General features: G+C 43.8%; 1 protein-coding gene across 1 annotated transcript in view; it reads left to right on the top strand.

Moving 5' to 3' along the window:
* LOC306895393 (uncharacterized protein) overlaps positions 1-16,601 on the top strand; it is a 37,259-nt gene extending 20,658 nt beyond the window's left edge. Inside the window, exons 21-36 of the mRNA XM_079458616.1 lie at positions 7,070-7,243; positions 7,359-7,532; positions 8,645-8,818; positions 8,900-9,070; positions 9,755-9,928; positions 10,113-10,286; positions 10,654-10,824; positions 11,037-11,210; positions 11,468-11,641; positions 12,407-12,580; positions 12,786-12,953; positions 13,421-13,594; positions 13,748-13,897; positions 14,625-14,758; positions 15,487-15,573; positions 16,197-16,601. Of these exons, the coding sequence (XP_079314742.1) occupies positions 7,070-7,243; positions 7,359-7,532; positions 8,645-8,818; positions 8,900-9,070; positions 9,755-9,928; positions 10,113-10,286; positions 10,654-10,824; positions 11,037-11,210; positions 11,468-11,641; positions 12,407-12,580; positions 12,786-12,953; positions 13,421-13,594; positions 13,748-13,897; positions 14,625-14,758; positions 15,487-15,573; positions 16,197-16,231 (2,482 nt within the window). The 3' untranslated portion in view covers positions 16,232-16,601. The remainder of the gene's footprint in view (positions 1-7,069; positions 7,244-7,358; positions 7,533-8,644; positions 8,819-8,899; positions 9,071-9,754; positions 9,929-10,112; positions 10,287-10,653; positions 10,825-11,036; positions 11,211-11,467; positions 11,642-12,406; positions 12,581-12,785; positions 12,954-13,420; positions 13,595-13,747; positions 13,898-14,624; positions 14,759-15,486; positions 15,574-16,196) is intronic.
* The last annotated feature ends 2,673 nt before the right edge of the window (positions 16,602-19,274 follow it).

The following is a 19,274-nucleotide window of genomic DNA, read 5'->3' as shown; positions in this document are numbered from 1 at the left end:
CTCCGTTTGGAAGAGAATATAAAGAGCAAACCTCTTGGAGCTTTACTTGAATACCCCTGTGTAAGACGCTTCAGGTTTATGTCCTAATATCGACACTTTGTCATTTATCTGAAACGGGCGTATAATCAAATATGATCACACCAATATTCAGCCACAATGTTCACTAATCTCTAGACATCCTACACAAATAACATCCATCTCAACATTAAACACAACTATTCAGAAATATAATGTGTGAGTTTCATTATCTCATCATTGTTTGTTTTGATGATATATGATGTTTTATTAACAAAATTCGGGAGGAACCTAAGCATATAAATCAGCCCGATGTTCCATCAGCAGCAATCACCTATCAGCCGAGCACGCAATCTCTACTTAATTATCTAGGCTGGTTCACCATCAGCAATCACCTATCAGCCGAGCACGCAATCTCTACTTAATTATCTAGGCTGGTTCACCATCAGCAATCACCGTATCTACCCTATCAGCTCCAGCAAGCTCTATCATAAATAGACAAACAGTCTTACCTAAAGCTTCTTGCCAGATAAGCATCGTCAAGTTTCGCCACTATGTCAGAGTCTCCCGTGGTCTCTAAAGTAGCAAACGTTCCAGATCCTTCGGTGCCATCATGCGCACCCCAGCTTTCCAGCTCAGGGTCGGATTATACGGACTATTTCCAAGCTTTGCCGCGGGGCCGCCATCCCCGCCTCTCTGAGCGGCGTGCATCTAAGAGGACTAAGCCGGCTCCCACCGGCACGATCTCCACCTCATTCACTGGCGTCATCATACGCCTCTGCGCTCCCCAAGATATCTGCATGCAGCAAGTGGACGATCCAGAGCCTTCGTCTAGCCCTTGCCAACGCGGACGTCCCATTCAGCAGGCGGATGTCGAAACTAGAGCTCTACACCCTCTACGTGTCGTCCCAGGTCGACGTCCCCTCGATGAGGTTGGCACGATCGGCTGCCAATAACAAGCCAGGCTCGGCTCGGGGTCCCGTCCTTTCCAGGCTCGGGCAATCTACCTCCGCGGCTCGGCATGGCCTCCCTCACTCGAGCCGACGCACCAAGCCTTCGGCAAGTCTTGGAAGCGCTCAGGTCACGCTAGAAGCCAAGGAGATCCCGATCGAGCACCTCCGGCAGCCCGCGGAATCTCAGCTCAATGCATGGGATAACACCGTGACTGCAGATGACCGCCCCGGCCAGGATGGCCGGCAACTCTCAGGAGCCCTGGCTCACCCATACGTCTCAGGCGTGAGGCTGCCTCCGCTGGGGTCACAACTGCTGGTCTCTGGACCACTATTCTCTGGCGCCACCGCTAGCGCGAGCACGTCTCCGTTAGATGCACAAGCGGCCGCCATCAGATTCGCCTTGCCCGCCCCGGGCTCTTGGCTCCCCAGTGCGAGGCTGCCTCCGTTGGAGTCACGGGCCTCGGTCCCTGGGCCTCATATCTTCGGCGCCGCTGCCAATGCTAGCACGAGCTCGTCCCCGCACAACGTGCAAACGGATGCCATTCTCTCTCTTCAACAGGCACGCCCCGCGTTTTCATTGGCCACAGCCGCTGTGATGCCAGCACCTCCACACGCGCGTGCAATGGAACCTCCACCAGTCTACAGCAACATCAGAGCGCAGATTTTGGCAGGAGTCCAGGCTGCCGGCGCTCGAAGCGGACCCCATGCTTATTCCTGTACAACCTTATCCGGAGTTGATCTTCCAGTGAATCACCCACTGCAAACGCTTCTCGATGCCTCTCTCAATTCCATAACTAAGGCAGTTTCCCCCAGGACCCTGCAATCATACCTCACGGCGTGGAGAAGCTTCAGATCGTTTCACCAGGCTTTCAGCATTCCCTTCCCAGAATTTTCTCTCCTCACAATTACCTCATACATCTCATTTCTCAACTCTGCAAAAAACCTTCAGGCCAGCTCCATCAGAGGTTACCTCAGCGGACTCCAGTTCTTCCATAAATTGATTTTCAACTTCCCGTCAACGGCCATAGCAAGCTCCCAAACATCAATGGTTATCCAAGGCATACGAAGATCCCAACCCGCCCGTCAGGACGCCAGGAGGCCCATTACCCTGGAGATTCTCACCAAATGCATCTCCACCTTCCGCAAGGGATATCACTCCACACATGTTGCCCGCACACTCGACGCCATGTTCACATTGGCGTTCTTCGGCTTTCTACGATGCTCAGAGATCACCACCACATCCAAATTCGACCCTTCAATACATCCCACCATGAATGACCTCCAGGTGCTGGATTCGGAGACGATTTCTTACTCAATTAAGCAAAGTAAGACTGACCAGACCAGGAGAGGCCATTTCGTCTACGTTTTCAACATCCATTCACCGATTCAGCCATATCAAACCCTCCTAGCCTACCTTCGCTACAGACAACCCCGGTCAGCGGCCTTATCGGATCCCCTCTTCGTCGATGACTCTAATCGCCCGGCCTCACGCTTCTGGTTTCAGAAGCACCTCAAAGCCGTCCTGCGCCTATCTGGCATCCCAGCAGACAACTTTTCTGGTCACTCTTTCCGCATAGGTGCCGCTACCACAGCCGCCCAAAAGGGCCTATCCCAGCCGCAAATCCAAGCCCTAGGCCGATGGTCATCGGAGGCTTTTAGAAGCTACATCCGGACGGACCTGTCGATCCTCAGGGAAGCCCAGCGAACACTCCTTTCCCGTATCGTCTGATAGTCTCGGATGTTAGTTCAAACCTCAGCCACTTTGACGCATGACTCCCTGAAGGTCGCATCACCTTCAGACCAATCGACTCAAGCAGGTGTCACATTCACAGTTACCAGTTGTCCAGCTTTGTCACCCGGGAACGCCTCTGGAGGAGATGGTTCTCACATCTGGGGCTGGGCTGAGCCAGTCTTCTTTGCTGAAGACGGCACCACAATACAGTTTGTTAACAAGGTAGCCAGCGCTTCCATCTCACAACGTTGTTCTCAAGTCTCGAAGACTGCACCACTCGCCATGGAGACAGTTTCGCAGCAGCAACCGCCCCCGCAGGGGCCTGGCTTCCAACCAGTGCTCTGCAGCACCAGTCACAACTCGCCATGGAGACAGTATCGAAGCAGCAACCGGCCCCGCAGGGGTCCGAGCCTCCAACAAGTGTTCAGTAGCAGCAGGAACCACCAGCAATGAAGCCAGTATCGCAGCGGCGACCGCCCCCGCAGGGGCCCGAGCTTCCAACAAGCGGTCTGTAGCAGCAGGGACCACCAGCAATGAAGCCAGTATCGCAGCAGCGACCGCCCCCGCAGGGGCCCGAGCTTCCAACAAGTGCTCTGTAGCAGCAGGCATCACCAGCAACGAAGCCAGTATCGCAGCAGCGACCGCCCCCGCAGGGGCCCGAGCTTCCAACAAGTGCTCTGTAGCAGCAGGCACCACCAGCAATGAAGCCAGTATCGCAGCAGCGACCGCCCCCGCAGGGGCCCGAGCTTCCAACAAGTGGTCTGTAGCAGCAGGAACCACCAGCAATGAAGCCAGTATCGCAGCAGCGACCGCCCCCGCAGGGGCCCGAGCTTCCAACAAGTGCTCTGTAGCAGCAGGCACCACCAGCAATGAAGCCAGTATCGCAGCAGCGACCGCCCCCGCAAGGGCCCGAGCTTCCAATAAGTGCTCTGTAGCAGCAGGCACCACCAGCAATGAAGCCAGCATCGCAGCAGCGACCGCCCCCGCAGGGGCCCGAGCTTCCAACAAGTGCTCTGTAGCAGCAGGCACTACCAGCAATGAAGCCAGTATCGCAGCAGCGACCGCCCCCGCAGGGGCCCGAGCTTCCAACAAGTGTTCTGTAGCAGCAGGCACCACCAGCAATGAAGCCAGTATCGCAGCAGCGACCGCCCCCGCAGCACTCGTGCATTGGTCACGCAACGCGCATTGGTCGCACAAGGTTCCCAGTCACACTCGTGCATTGGTCACGCAACGCGCATTGGTCGCACAAGGGTCCCAGTTACACTCGTGCATTGGTCACGCAACGCGCATTGGTCGCACAAGGGTCACACTCGTGCATTGGTCACGAAACGCGCATTGGTCGCACAAGGGTCACACTCGTGCATTGGTCACGAAACGCGCATTGGTCGCACAAGGGTCACACTCGTGCATTGGTCACGAAACGCGCATTGGTCGCACAAGGGTCCCAGTTACACTCGTGCATTGGTCATGCAACGCGCATTGGTCGCACAAGGGTTCCCAGTCACACTCGTGCATTGGTCACGAAACGCGCATTGGTCGCACAAGGGTCACACTCGTGCATTGGTCACGAAACGCGCATTGGTCGCACAAGGGTCACACTCGTGCATTGGTCACGAAACGCGCATTGGTCGCACAAGGGTCACACTCGTGCATTGGTCACGCAACTCGCATTGGTCGCACAAGGGTCACACTCGTGCATTGGTCACGAAACGCGCATTGGTCGCACAAGGGTCACACTCGTGCATTGGTCACGCAACGCGCATTGGTCGCACAAGGGTCACACTCGTGCATTGGTCACGCAACGCGCATTGGTCGCACAAGGGTCACACTCGTGCATTGGTCACGAAACGCGCATTGGTCGCACAGGGGTCACACTCGTGCATTGGTCACGAAACGCGCATTGGTCGCACAAGGGTCACACTCGTGCATTGGTCACGAAACGCGCATTGGTCGCACAAGGGTCACACTCGTGCATTGGTCACGAAACGCGCATTGGTCGCACAAGGGTCACACTCGTGCATTGGTCACGCAACGCGCATTGGTCGCACAAGGGTCACACTCGTGCATTGGTCACGCAACGCGCATTGGTCGCACAAGGGTCACACTCGTGCATTGGTCACGAAACGCGCATTGGTCGCACAAGGGTCACACTTGTGCATTGGTCACGCAACGCGCATTGGTCGCACAAGGGTTCCCAGTCACACTCGTGCATTGGTCACGAAACGCGCATTGGTTGCACAAGGGTCACACTCGTGCATTGGTCACGAAACGCGCATTGGTCGCACAAGGGTCACACTCGTGGATTGGTCACGAAACGCGCATTGGTCGCACAAGGGTCACACTCGTGCATTGGTCACGAAACGCGCATTGGTCGCACAAGGGTCACACTCGTGCATTGGTCACGAAACGCGCATTGGTCGCACAAGGGTCACACTCGTGCATTGGTCACGCAACGCGCATTGGTCGCACAAGGGTCACACTCGTGCATTGGTCACGAAACACGCATTGGTCGCACAAGGGTCCCAGTCACACTCGTGCATTGGTCATGCAACGCGCATTGGTCGCACAAGGGTCACACTCGTGCATTGGTCACGAAACGCGCATTGGTCGCACAAGGGTCACACTCGTGCATTGGTCACAAAACGCGCATTGGTCGCACAAGGGTCACACTCGTGCATTGGTCACGCAACGCGCATTGGTCGCACAAGGGTCACACTCGTGCATTGGTCACGAAACGCGCATTGGTCGCACAAGGGTCACACTCGTGCATTGGTCACGAAACACGCATTGGTCGCACAAGGGTCCCAGTCACACTCGTGCATTGGTCACGCAACGCGCATTGGTCGCACAAGGGTTCCCAGTCACACTCGTGCATTGGTCACGCAAGCGCATTGGTCGCACAAGGGTCGACCGCCCCCGCAGGGGCCCGAGCTTCCAACAAGTGCTCTGTAGCAGCAGACACTACTAGCAATGAGGTTAGTATCACAGCAGCAACTGCCCCCGCAGGGGCCCGAGCTCCCAACAAGTGCTCTGTAGCAGCAGACACTACGAGCAATGAGGTTAGTATCACAGCAGCAACTGCCCCCGCAGGGGCCCGAGCTTCCAACAAGTGCTCTGTAGCAGCAGACACTACTAGCAATGAGGTTAGTATCACAGCAGCAACTGCCCCCGCAGGGGCCCGAGCTTCCAACAAGTGCTCTGTAGCAGCAGACACTACTAGCCATGAGGTCAGTATCGCAGCAGCGATAGCCCTAACAGGCCCTCATCCTTTCGTTTACTAAAGTTCAGGTTGTACCTCCGTAACGCACAGCATGGCATTTTTGGGGGGGTGTATGCGTACTTCGGCGGTTGTCCAGCTCTATTTTGCATTTGGGGGGTGTGTTCTGGGCTCGAGCCGGTTCCGAGCCCGGAGCACTTGCTCTGAGCAGGGTAGAGTGCTCCGGGTTCGGATAGATCCGGCGAGCTTGGAGCCCACTCCCTGCACAACACGCCAAATACGCATAACCTTCTTTCCCATGCTTTACCATCTATCCCAACAAGGAGCTGTTTATTGGCGAGGGCGAACTCGTGAAATGATGTTTTATTAACAAAGTTCGGGAGGAACCTAAGCATATAAATCAGCCCGATGTTCCATCAGCAGCAATCACCTATCAGCCGAGCACGCTATCTCTACTTAATTATCTAGGCTGGTTCACCATCAGCAATCACCTATCAGCCGAGCACGCAATCTCTACTTAATTATCTAGGCTGGTTCACCAACAGCAATCACCGTATCTACCCTATCAGCTCCAGCAAGCTCTATCATAAATAGACAAACAGTCTTACCTAAAGCTTCTTGCCAGATAAGCATCCCTCCTCCACCCCAGCTCCTCTCATTTTCTCTAAGTCCCGCAGGACCCTCGGGGGGGGTGTGTTCTGGGCTCGAGCTGGTTCCGAGCCCGGAGCACTTGCTCTGAGCAGGGTAGAGTGCTCCGGGTTCGGATAGATCCGGCGAGCTCGGAGCCCACTCCCTGCACAACACGCCAAATATGCATAACCTTCTTTCCCATGCTTTACCATCTATCCCAACAAGGAGCTGTTTATTGGCGAGGGCAAACTCGTGAATTACATGTTTGTGGGATAAGATATGAGAGCTGATCCGCGTTTCCACAACTCCAGAATTACGCTGAAGTTTAAAACACCTCCGGCAACTCCTGATTGGTCACATGTCATGATGTCACTATTTGTGACGTAGACTGATCTCTATTGATTGACAGGGAAGCATCTTACAGAGAGGCATGGAAACGCTGTTGTGATTGGTCGATTAGATGACTAAATATGGTAACTTGCCCGTTAAAGGGTTAACATGAGTCCTTTTGTGTCTCTTCAGGTTGAATTCTTGTAGTATCACAGCAGAAGGTTGTGTTGCTCTCACAGCAGCTTTACATGTAAATCCATCACATGTGAAAGATCTGAATCTGAGTGGAAATCCACTTGGAGACTCAGGAATCAAGAACATCGCTGATCTGATGAAGAACTCACAGTTTACACTGAAGAAACTCAAGTATGTGTTTTCATTCATGTTCATTTATTCTTAATGTATGTATGGGAAGGTTTCTGCACTGGTGAGATTTACCATTATATCAAATAGAAAAATAAAATATAAATCTTTTGTCTAGTCTGTCTGAGTGCAGTATAACAGAAGAAGGTTACAGATGTTTGGCTGAAGCTGTGAGATCAAACCCTTCACATCTGATAGAGCTGGATCTCACTGGAAATGATCCTGGACCATCAGGAGTCAAACTCATCTATCAGTTAATTTACGACACAAACTGTGCACTGAAGACTGTGAGGTGAGGATTGCTTTTAAACATTAAACATTAGTCACAAATGTGAAGTTTGCTTTATGAAGCTAGGTTGATCAGACAGTGTGTAGCTGCAATATTTATTAGAAGGATGAGAGGAGGAATCTACTGAATTGTAAGTCAAAGAAGAAAATGATTTGCATTAGTTTAGTAAGAACTTTTGCCAGAAAACAAATCAATACTGTAACGCAATTTAATTAAATAGACAAACAATAAAACAAATTTAAAATGGCAGCAGCTCCTTCATGGTCGACTGTTGGCCACACAAACATAATAAACCACAACATGAAGTCCTGTTGTTGCTCGTCTCTAATGCTTCCGGAGCTCCTCCGTCAGAGATGCGAGACACTCGTTCTCACTCACTCAAAGTGGAGAAAATCACGCGTCGTCAACGGCCTCACGTCTTTACCGGCCTCGCGTCGTCACCGGCCTCGCGTCGTCAATATAATGAATAATTATGCTATATGCTTGTGGAGGCTCTTGGTTTATCACAAATCATTATTATTATTCACTTAAAGTATTGGCTGTCTTTTGTCATAGCTGTTTATAGTTTGCCTTCCTTTCTTCTTTCCTCTATGGGAAACTTGAAGGATGCACCGGCCTCGCGTCGTCACCGGCCTCGCGTCGTCACCGGCCTCGCAGCGTCATCGGCCTCGCAGCGTCATCGGCCTCGCAGCGTCACCGGCCTCGCAGCGTCACCCGCCTCGCACAGTCACCCGCCTCGCACAGTGCCCCGCCTCGCACAGTCACCGGTCTCGCACAGTCACCGGCCTCACGTCGTCACCGGCCTCGCGACGTCACCGGCCTCGCGTCGTCACCGGCCTCGCGTCGTCACCGGCCTCGCCATATAAGTGTGGATTTATGTTCAGACTAAAAGTTTATTACCACTGTTTCTGAGTGAATTCAAGCGGTCTTATTCAAATATTGTGTGCAGTGGAAAGGCAGCTTATAACACACAGAACTCTTGAAACTCTGTCAGAACTCTTTTGTCTCCAGTTTCACTGCAGTAAATATGAAAACTGCACCGGAGCTTTAAAGAATGATGTAACTATAAGAGACATCATGATAACATATGATGTGAACTGATCTTCTGTCTGTAGATTCTTGAAGAATCCAAAAGCAGAAGCAGCTTGTGTTTATCTGACTGGTGTTCTGGGTGTGAATCCATTACTGCTAAAAGATCTGAATCTGAGTCACAATAAACTGGGAGATCTGGATGGAGAGAAACTCTCGGCTCTATTGATGGACTCTCATAGTAAAGTGGAGAAAATCACGTGAGTTTCATATATACAGTATAAGACACCTTCATACATGTGTGTGTTATAAAGATCTGATGATGATGTTATTGTGTTTAGATTGAATAACTGTGAGCCGACAGAGAAACAGTGTTCAGCTGTAGCTGCTGTTCTCTCCTGTAAAACCCTCGTGAGAGAGATGAATCTGAACAACAGTCGTCTGATGGATTCAGGACTCAAACACATCTGTGACAAACTGAAGAATCCTCAGTGTGAACTCCACACACTCAAGTGAGTTCAGCGATCACATCATCATACACACTCCACAGAACACAACAAACATGACACTATTATACAGTTTGACATCTGTTCACCTGCGGTGATAATGTACAAATAAAACATGTAAATGTAAAATGCTCTAAATGTAAGATGAGATTCAGAACTAAGTGAAATCCAAAGAAAACGTCATAAGTGTCTCATAACGCTTGTGTACAGTTGTTCATGAATCCGGTCCAATAAGTGGTCAATCCTTTAATACAAGAAATTCATTTAAATTCAGTTTTATTTATAAAGAGCTTCACAATGTGCATTGCAACAAGGCAGCATTACAGGAGAAGATAAAAATAAAAACAGAAAAACACATAAAAGGTCAAACATAGTACAGCGCATGGTGTTAGTAGAACAAGCTAAATCATTCTAATAAAGCGATGTTAACAGAACTTACTGAACCTTTAAGCTTATCTACTATCAGCAGTCTCCTGGTGAGCAAGCCATCACGGCCCTGTGGTGAGGAACCCAAACTCCAATGATAAATAAATGGAGAAAAATCCTCAGGAGAAACCAGACTCAGTCAGGAGGACCAGATCTCCTCCGATGTGTCACGGATGCACTCAGTGACTTTGATTAAGAGTTACTGAGTAAATGTTTATGAATAAATAAAACTAAATTACAAAACTTTTGTACTGTTTTTTCTAGACTATCTGAGTGCAGTATAACAGAAGAAGGTTATGTTGCTCTGGCTGAAGCTGTGAGATCAAACCCTTCACATCTGATAGAGCTGGATCTCACTGGAAATGATCCTGGACCATCAGGAGTCAAACTCATCTATCAGTTAATACACGACACAAACTGTGCACTGAACACTGTGAGGTGAGATGTGTTGAAATAATACAAAATAAATCATGCAGGTCAGTGATATTGTTTTAGTAATATAATGGCACATTGTGTTGATGAATTCAAGATGAAAGAAATGTCAGTCAAATTTTCCATATTTTTTCTATATTTTTGATAAGATTTATTCCATTTAACTTTTGTAACTTTTTGTTTTCTGCAGGTTATTGAAGAGTTCATCTGCAGTCGAAGCCTTTGAGTATCTCACTGAAGTTCTTGGTATAAACCCTTTACTCCAGAGAGAAGTGAATCTGAAGGATCATAAACTAGACGAGTCAAGAGTGAAACAGATCTCTGATCTACTGAAGGATAAACACTGTACACTCAACACACTCACGTGAGGATTTGATCTTTATTTATTGTCTCTTTAAAACAAGGATGTTTGCGGACATATACATGCAGTATCTTATTCAACCTCGACAGGAAACTAAAGTACAGTTCATGTCAGAATTCATTGTTTGTCGATTTATGTTATTTAATTCAGATTTTTCCCATAGATTTGAGAAATATGAGATATTATGATGATTCTGTGTGTTTGATAAATGGCATATATTATGTCAAAGAAGAAAAAAGACAGAAAGGATTAGTGGGTTTATTATTATCGTATTTGCAGCTGGTTTTTATTATTCATCTTTTACTGAAACATGTTTGTAATAACAATAGTTTTTTGATTGTTGATATGTTTCTCTTGTCTAATGTTTCAGACTGAGGGATTGTGGTCTAACAGAAGAAAGTTGTACAGCTTTAGCTTCAGTTTTAAGCTCAATCTCCAGCGTGAAAGAGCTTGACATGAGCAACAATAATCTACTGGATTCAGGAGTGAAGAAACTACAGAAAGGACTTGAACATACCAACTGCAGACTGAAGAAACTCAGGTAACTACATTAAGAGAACACATGTTTTAAACAATCCCCTTAAACTAACAAGTAAATAATTGTAAATCGTGTAAGCAGTAACACTGAATTTTGTCTCCACTGACCAGAAAAGGAAGAAACAATGTAGTTGGGTTTTAACAATCTTAAACAGTTTACAAATATACAGTATACACAAAAGATGTGATTTAATATTTCAAATGTCTGTTTTCTAGTCTGTCTGAGTGCAGTATAACAGAAGGAGGTTATGTTGCTCTGGCTGAAGCTGTGAGATCAAACCCTTCACATCTGATAGAGCTGGATCTCACTGGAAATGATCCTGGACCATCAGGAGTCAAACTCATCTATCAGTTAATACACGACACAAACTGTGCACTGAACACTGTGAGGTGAGATGTGTTGAAATAATACAATCATCTGCAGGCTAAATCCAGTATTTTTATATAGTGTTTACTACACAATCTGTTGTTGTATTGAAGTGAATTCAAGATTTAACAAAAGATAAATGTTAAAGTGGTTTTCATCAGCACCAGCTGCTGAGGTTTCATTAAACGTCTTCTACAACATATTTTATATTGTATATTTTTATAATTACCTATTTAGTTTTACTACAGTTAATGTTTTTGTAACTTTCTGTTTTCTGCAGGTTATTGAAGAGTTCTTCTGCTGTGGAAGCTGTTAAGTATCTGACCAGAGCTCTTGGTAAAGACCCTTTACTCCAGAGAGAAGTGAATCTGAAGGATCATAAACTAGACGAGTCAAGAGTGAAACAGATCTCTGATCTACTGAAGGATAAACACTGTCAGCTCAACACACTCACGTGAGGATTTTAAAGTTTCTGTTTATCATCATATCACAATGGGAAAAAAAGAATCTTGCTCAAATACAGAATCACAATCATTAGGGCTTCATTTCTTATCAAAACTCTGTTAAAACTATCAAACTTAGCGGTGAGGTTGGGAATTGAAACCAACGGCTCACTCCCTTTGGAATAATATTAATGGGGAAGGAATAGAGCGGGACTCTCAAGGAGCTTGTCAACCTCCAGCTGAAGAGACCTCATAAAAGGTGTTTTTCATAAAAGGGGTTGTGGTTACACGAGGTGTTTCAGGCAGGTCTGGGCGAGCATTCGCTTTTGGATAGAATTTATCGTTTGTTCCAACACTTACATTTTTGCAATTTTACGTGTCTAATACATGCATGAGCAACTTATAACACACCAAAGGATACATATAACACACTGGATCTGAGTAATAATGAACTCAGTGACGCAGTCGTGCAGCTTATGGATCTGCTGAAGAATTCAGACTGCAAACTGGAGAAGCTTTGGTTAGAAAAACAGTTCTCTACACATTATTGTGTTTGTGTCTATATGCTTTACTGTTTAATGAAGTCTGACCCATTTTGAGTTCAATCACTTGTTTGAAATATTGGTTAGTTGAGTTAAACATGTTTAGGGAATAAAGGGGAAAGATACAAATGTTGTTATTGCAGCCGATGAACATAGCAATGCTGTGTACTGTACTTGCTTTGCACTTTAACCATTGTTCCTGTTATTTTCTTCTCTCTTTATCTCTCAATGTAGGTTAAGACGCTGTGGTTTCTCAAAAGAACAGAGTTCTGCTCTGTGTTCAGCTCTGAATTCAAACCCATCACACCTGAGACACCTGAACCTGAGTGGAAATAAACTGGGAACTTCAGGGGTTCAAAAACTCTCTGATCTACTGAAAAATCCCCATTGCACGCTGAAGACATTACAGTTAGTACACAAGCTACAGTAAACTTAACATTGATCATTGTACTTTCATCATTTCAATGAATAGTAACAGTAAACACATACGGTGTTATTGTGTTCTGCTCCGAGTACACCAGATGTTATGTGTACACATGGGTTCATTTAACTGAACATTACACATCAGTAACGGATGACAATAGATCTGACCCATCTTACTTTATCTCTGCAGACTGTGTGAATGCAAGATTGATACCAAACGATTGGACATCCTGATTCCAGCTCTGACTTTAAACCCATCACACCTGAAAGAGCTGAACCTCAGTCAGAATAAAGTCAAAGACGCTGGAGTCAAGCATCTATGTGATCTACTGAAACTGAAGAAACTGGAGAAACTGGAGTGAGTCTGAAAACAATATTCCTCAGATTACTGATGTTTTTGTGGTCTGGTTAAAGATGTTTTAGGTGTTTGCTTCATGCTTAAAATTCTTTCAAATGACCAGTCACACATTATATAGTGTTTTTATTTACAATGTATTGTATTTACATTATAATTTAACTGTGAATGACACACTACACTGAGAAGAATACACTTCTCTTGTACCATCCAATGTTTTCTTTGTTTTTGAAATTTAAAAGACTTCTTTCAATTCATTAGATATAAAACATCAGCAGGGTTAAAGCAGACTGTGGGAATACCTGCACATCTTTTCAATTAATAGTGAAGCAGCACTATAGTACTTGTGCTCACAGGTTCTCTCATGTGGTTGATGAGCGCAGTTGTCTGTTAGCAGCGTCGTATATGATGTTGCTGTATAAGGTTCCTGTGATACACATGACTCAGTTTATTTCTCTTTCTCTCTTCAGGTTGTGTGGATGCAGTCTAACAGATCAACAGTGTGTTCAACTGATTTCTGCTCTGTGTTTAAACCCATCACACCTGAGACACCTGGACCTCAGTGGAAATAAACTAGGAAACTTAGGAGTGAAACACTTATGTGATCTGGTGAAACATTCAGACTGTAAACTGGAGAAACTGGGGTGAGTCTTACTGAAGTCCAAAAAGCCAAACCCTTTGAATGATTGACAGATCTGTCAGAGAATATTTCTTATTGACTCATGTTATCCTCAGTGTTATATGAAGATGCTGAATGTCCATCATGTGGAACTGTGTTTTGTTTGTTGTCTTTCTAGACTGAATGGCTGTGACATTACAGATGTTTCATGTCTAGCTGAGACACAAGAAGTGAGATGTTTAAAGGTTCTTGATCTGAGCAACAATAAACTAGGAAACTCAGAGCAGAAGCTGCGCGAGATGCTACAAGACTCTAAATGTGAACTGAGGTTAGTAAACTAAAGGATTTACCAATTTATACTAATGTTATTTATTCTATTTAAATGTTTTGGATGATATCATATATTTACACATACAGTATATTAATAATACGGTTAGTTCCAGTTCTCTATTCCGATTGGTCAATAACATATAACTTCACCTAATGATTCTGTGTATCACTGCGCATCCTTAGCAATGTAAACTTAACCTTCTGTTGCTGTTTACCGTCGATCAGAGACCATTGTTTCCTGCGGAAGGAAGGCTTTATGGGATTTTTCTTCACGAACGTTGCATTGATACATATTCTTTGGCTTTAATATTTGTACTGTGGAGTATTAAAGCAACAGGCTACGAGAGGTTTTGCTTTACCGTGGAAAAGTCGCGTCATTTACAACTAGAAATTCATCTGTGCAACACTGAAAATATATTTTTGCCCACTGGTTCGCGACTGAGAGGATCTGAGTGCAGGAGTTCTCATACAAACACACTGGCTGACACAAGGAACATCTATTCACTGGCAACACCAAACACTGACTCACAAAAGCACAAGAGAAACAGGAGCAAGGAAAACACACACAGTACAATAACACAAGACAAGAAGAATATATGACACACACACGGGTTCCTAGCAGACCTAATAGGTGTTAGAGTTTAGGATCCAAGTTTAATGGTCCCCTTGTTTTATTGTGTTATTATTGTTGTAATGTTTTCTTATGTTTTTATTTCTCATTACAGACTAGAGAGTCAAGGTTGGTTCTCATGGCTCTTCTCTAGGAAGTCTGGTAAATCTGCAACACTGGGGGATGAACCATCATCATCACATGAGCAGTCTTCAGAAGAGGAAGATGAGGAGACTTCATCTCAGAAGAGTACTGCGTCTTTAACTGAATAACATTTAAAGAATGAAATAAGAATGATTATTTCTGTATGTATGGTGTGAATGTTTCTGTATGTGTGTTGAGGCGTTTGATCGATATGCTCTGAACTATAAAACCAGCAGGATTTGTAATCACAGCATCATCACTCTTATCGATTAATATCATAAATGACCAAGCCTTATTTTATACCATTTGTACATTAGATCTTACAAATATCAAATGGTTGACAACTTTTAAAAACACAGTTTGCAGGATTGGATTAGTTGTGTTGGAACAGGCGTTGTTTGGCTCTATGGAAGAGTAGACTGGTTTAAGTGTGGTGATTTCTTCAAGTCGCGTTGCCGTCGTGTACAATGTGAATATCGGGAGATCAGAAAAGTAGACAACGCTTCACAAATGTATTTCCATAGAGAGCAGGTGAAAACAAAAGTGTTTAAGAGAGGCAACGGCGATCTGATGTGCCGATACGGTGTTGTGTAAATAGATGTTTGATGCACGGCATTCTGCATTTCCTCTTCATATGATAAACAAGTTGTTTCCAAGCCGGTGACAAACATTCTTACTGTACTCGAATCACCAAAGTAACCAAACATTATGTGGCTCTTGCATCAAAATATGAATATCCACAAACTTGGTCATAACTTTATGGCATCATGATAATAACTGGAACAATATAACACCAAATCAAAACTGATTTAACATGAAATACTCTGTTCCAGGAACAGTGACAGGGAGAGAAGCAGTAGACCCATCACAAGATCACACTGATGATGGTCCTGAAGAAGATGCTCAGGATGAGAGTGAAGGTGAGACCAGAGTACCACTATATATGATTAACGCATCCAAAACACTTTATAACCGAAATTACATTTAATTTTGTCTTTTCCATCTTTGTGACAGCTTATCATTATATAAATAATTTCACATAATGTGTTTTTCTTTAAAATGGCTAGATTTCACTGTTTACTCTGATAAACTGTCTGTGAAATGAATTTAAAATGCCACACACAATGAACACTAAAACTGGGAAAAAAGCTCAAAACATTACAAGTGGATAGTTAAAAAAACACTTGAATAACAGGATGGACACAAAACTAGAAGAGCAAACATTGTGATTTACTTTCATATAAGTGTATATATGATGAAATATTGAGTAAAGGCCAAAATGACTTTCTGTCAGTATGTGTCAAGTAGTGTACTTAAGTACTTAAGTGTAATTTTAAATATATTTCTGAGTAGACTAAATGTTTACTTCCTTATTCTTTATTCTGTTTAAAACGGATATTAATACCACTCTTGCATAAACTTGTTCTTGTAAGGCTATAATACAGTTTTACATTTATGTTCTGAGATATAACATGTGATTTAAGAAAATGTTGGTGATTGGTATGATATATACAGATCCATTTGTTTTCTTTTGTCCCTACAGATCAAGCAGACACTGGGCAGAGCACCTGTGTTTGAACAATATGACAATATATGGTTTTAAATCATGTATATAGTTCTAGTCTGCGTATTTACCTGTCTGTAAGATGCAGGTTTCATTTATTTGAAGAAAAACACACATATATTACTTTTGATACAGAACATATAATATAATGTAGATACTTGTGTGCATTTGATACAATTTGTGCTTTAGTGTCACTGTTTGCTATGTGTTGTTGAGATTCACATGATCTCATTATGTGTCCATTTCTTAATGCTATGGAGTTCATTAACAGTGGAAATGGATTGTTTAACCAAAATGAAATCATCATGAAAGGAGAAAGTCAAAGGAAGTTGACTATGTTCATTCTTTTAACCCTGCTATGCTGTTTGGCTCTTTTGCTTTTGGAATAAAAATGAAATATAAAAAATCAATGACTGCATGTGTGGTCAAAAATGACCAGCAATAGGAAATGAATGGGAAAAAGCCGAACACAGAACATGTTTTTATTTGTAAATTAAATACAATAATTGATGCAGACACACAGAAATGATGGTGTGAGACACACGTCCCCAGAGAACATGAACGAGAAATGAATAGGATAAGGTCTAAAACGGGCAGAAAAACAGACATGTGCACAATGACACACACATACAAACACTAAACAGTCCAACACCCACTCAATAAAAATGATTAAACTGGCTAGTTTATCAATTAATCTAAAAACATCTAAAATCATGATATTCCAAAGAAGGCCCAGTCGCCAAAACCAACATCATAATTTAAAACTAAACAACACGCCCTTAGAACAAACCCAGAACTACACACATAAACATTAGCAACACTGGAATTTTAAACAAGCACAAGAGACAAAGCACAATAAGCCTTTTGTGTCACAAAGAATATCAAAATTGACATCCCAACTGGAATCTGGCTGAAAATAATGCAATCAATTACATTTACATTTACATTACAGCATTTGGCAGATGCTTTTATCCAAAGACACCTACATTGCATTATCCTTTACATTTATACACAGGTATAAGAATCCCCTGAGATCAGACACACAACCTTGAGTTGATAACACAATGATCTTACCACTGAGATACAGGAAACCCAATGGCGCTGTGAAGATGTGAGGTTTGGGGCCGTCTCACCAACCAAGGGTTCATCAAATGGGACAAACACCCAATAGAGACTCTGCCAACAGGAGTTTGTAAAAACATTGGTGTTCTTATGGTTTAGCAGAGTTTTGGCTAAACTTTTATTCTTATTTTCCTTCATCTCTCTGTAAATACGCCAAATGACTAAATGTAAATGTATTTATGTTTTTGGATTGCCTTCTGGGATTTATCCCAAAGATGCTTACAAGATTGGTTGGAACTATTATTTATGGGCTTCTGTGATGAAGCCAGTAATTCTTTGTATTTTTTCAGAAACACAGAGTTCAATTACTCATTTCTCATGGCCTAGAGCTTCCTACAACACGTCCCGGTCCTGACAAGACCATTTCAATTGCAATAATGAATTAAAGGTTAAAACATTGAGGCTCCGTTTCAAGGAATTCAAATATAGAGACTTAAGCATGGATTTTAACAGACAGGGTCATAGATGTTTAACAACAACCTCTACACTTAAATATGTTATGTGTCAGCAACATGAAAAACTATTTATTCTATAAAACCCTGAAATAATTGACAAAAAGCATAATGTGACATTGCTGCCAAACATGACAGTTTGAAATGATTTGATAAATAAAAATAAGCTGTACAAATCCTACTTGAATAAAGTTCTGTGGCAGGGTCTTTAGACTGTCTATGAAGTCTGACTATCTGAAGTCAGTGAAGAAAGACATCAAATAAGATCACAGCTGTCTTTAGTAAGTAGCAGGTCAAGCAAGAACGTCCAGAAACCATTTACAAGTTTTAAAATGATTCAATTGCTATTGATTGTTGTGGGGATTATAGGTTACAGAAGATGTTTAAAGGAATGCTAATGAAAAGATGAAAGTTTTTCTGCCCAACCATATAAAAATCAAAGCTCATACAGACCCAAAGTGTCAACATGACATTGATGTGTTGTGTTCATACTGTCTGTGGGATCTGCAGTGATCTTCCTCATGAGCATTACAGCATCAGTACTTACCATCTGCCCTTCAGAATAATGTGTGTTCACACTCAAACTCATTTCTACAGAGATTATTCACATGAACGCACATAGTAAGACAAACACAGGTCTTTTAAATAATCTACATTTAGTCTCAAAGAGAATAAAAAGCAGATTTATTTCTATAATCAACACAAGCACGAGACATGTACAGTAAGTGTGTGTTTAATACTCCAAAATAAGATTGAAAGAGATTCAAGGTCTGTCTTTGGCTGCTTTCTGTTGTTGTTCACAATATCGACCAAGAATCTTTGTGGTCATACCAGTCCCAAAGAAAGTTAAGTCATTCCATAATGATTTTGGACCGGTTCATTTCTGTTGGAATGTAATATAAGTGCCTCAGGTACACTGCTGAAATCAGATCATTTGCAGTTGGCCTGTGTGGATGTTTTAACCTTTACTTCTTCACTGGAAAGAGTGGAGATAATAGTGTATCAAGTACGGAAACGCTACACTTCGGTGTATCAAGTACGGATAGTTCACTTTGTTTTACATGGCGTAGACTCCCCAGTGATCCTGATTTATATCAAAGAGGGAATTTTATTATGAGGTCCATCTCTGGAACTGCTCTCCTCTTTCTGCATCACATTTACATCAGATGATACAGAGTCATTACTAACAAGATTCAGTATAATAATAACCTGTATGGCATACACTGCACTTCAGGGACTCTGTACTGCAGTTATACTTTTGACCGCAGACCCTCCTGATGACGAAACTTATGCCATGTGGGCAGCACGCAGACTACTTCTGCCTTAAAGGAATGAGGATAGATGACAGTTTGTCAGAAACCCAACTGGTTTCAAACACAGAGGATCACAATAACACATCATCTCCCTCTTTGAATATGAAGGGGTCTGGTCCACACTATACTGAAGAATTTCACAGTGACAATCAGCTTCTCAAGTTCAAACC

Source organism: Barbatula barbatula (genome assembly GCF_947034865.1).
Source record: "Barbatula barbatula genome assembly, chromosome: 6".
In the NCBI taxonomy this organism is placed as follows: domain Eukaryota; kingdom Metazoa; phylum Chordata; class Actinopteri; order Cypriniformes; family Nemacheilidae; genus Barbatula; species Barbatula barbatula.
The sequence above is the reverse complement of the archived record's forward strand: the minus strand, read 5'-3'. Positions and strand labels throughout refer to the sequence as shown.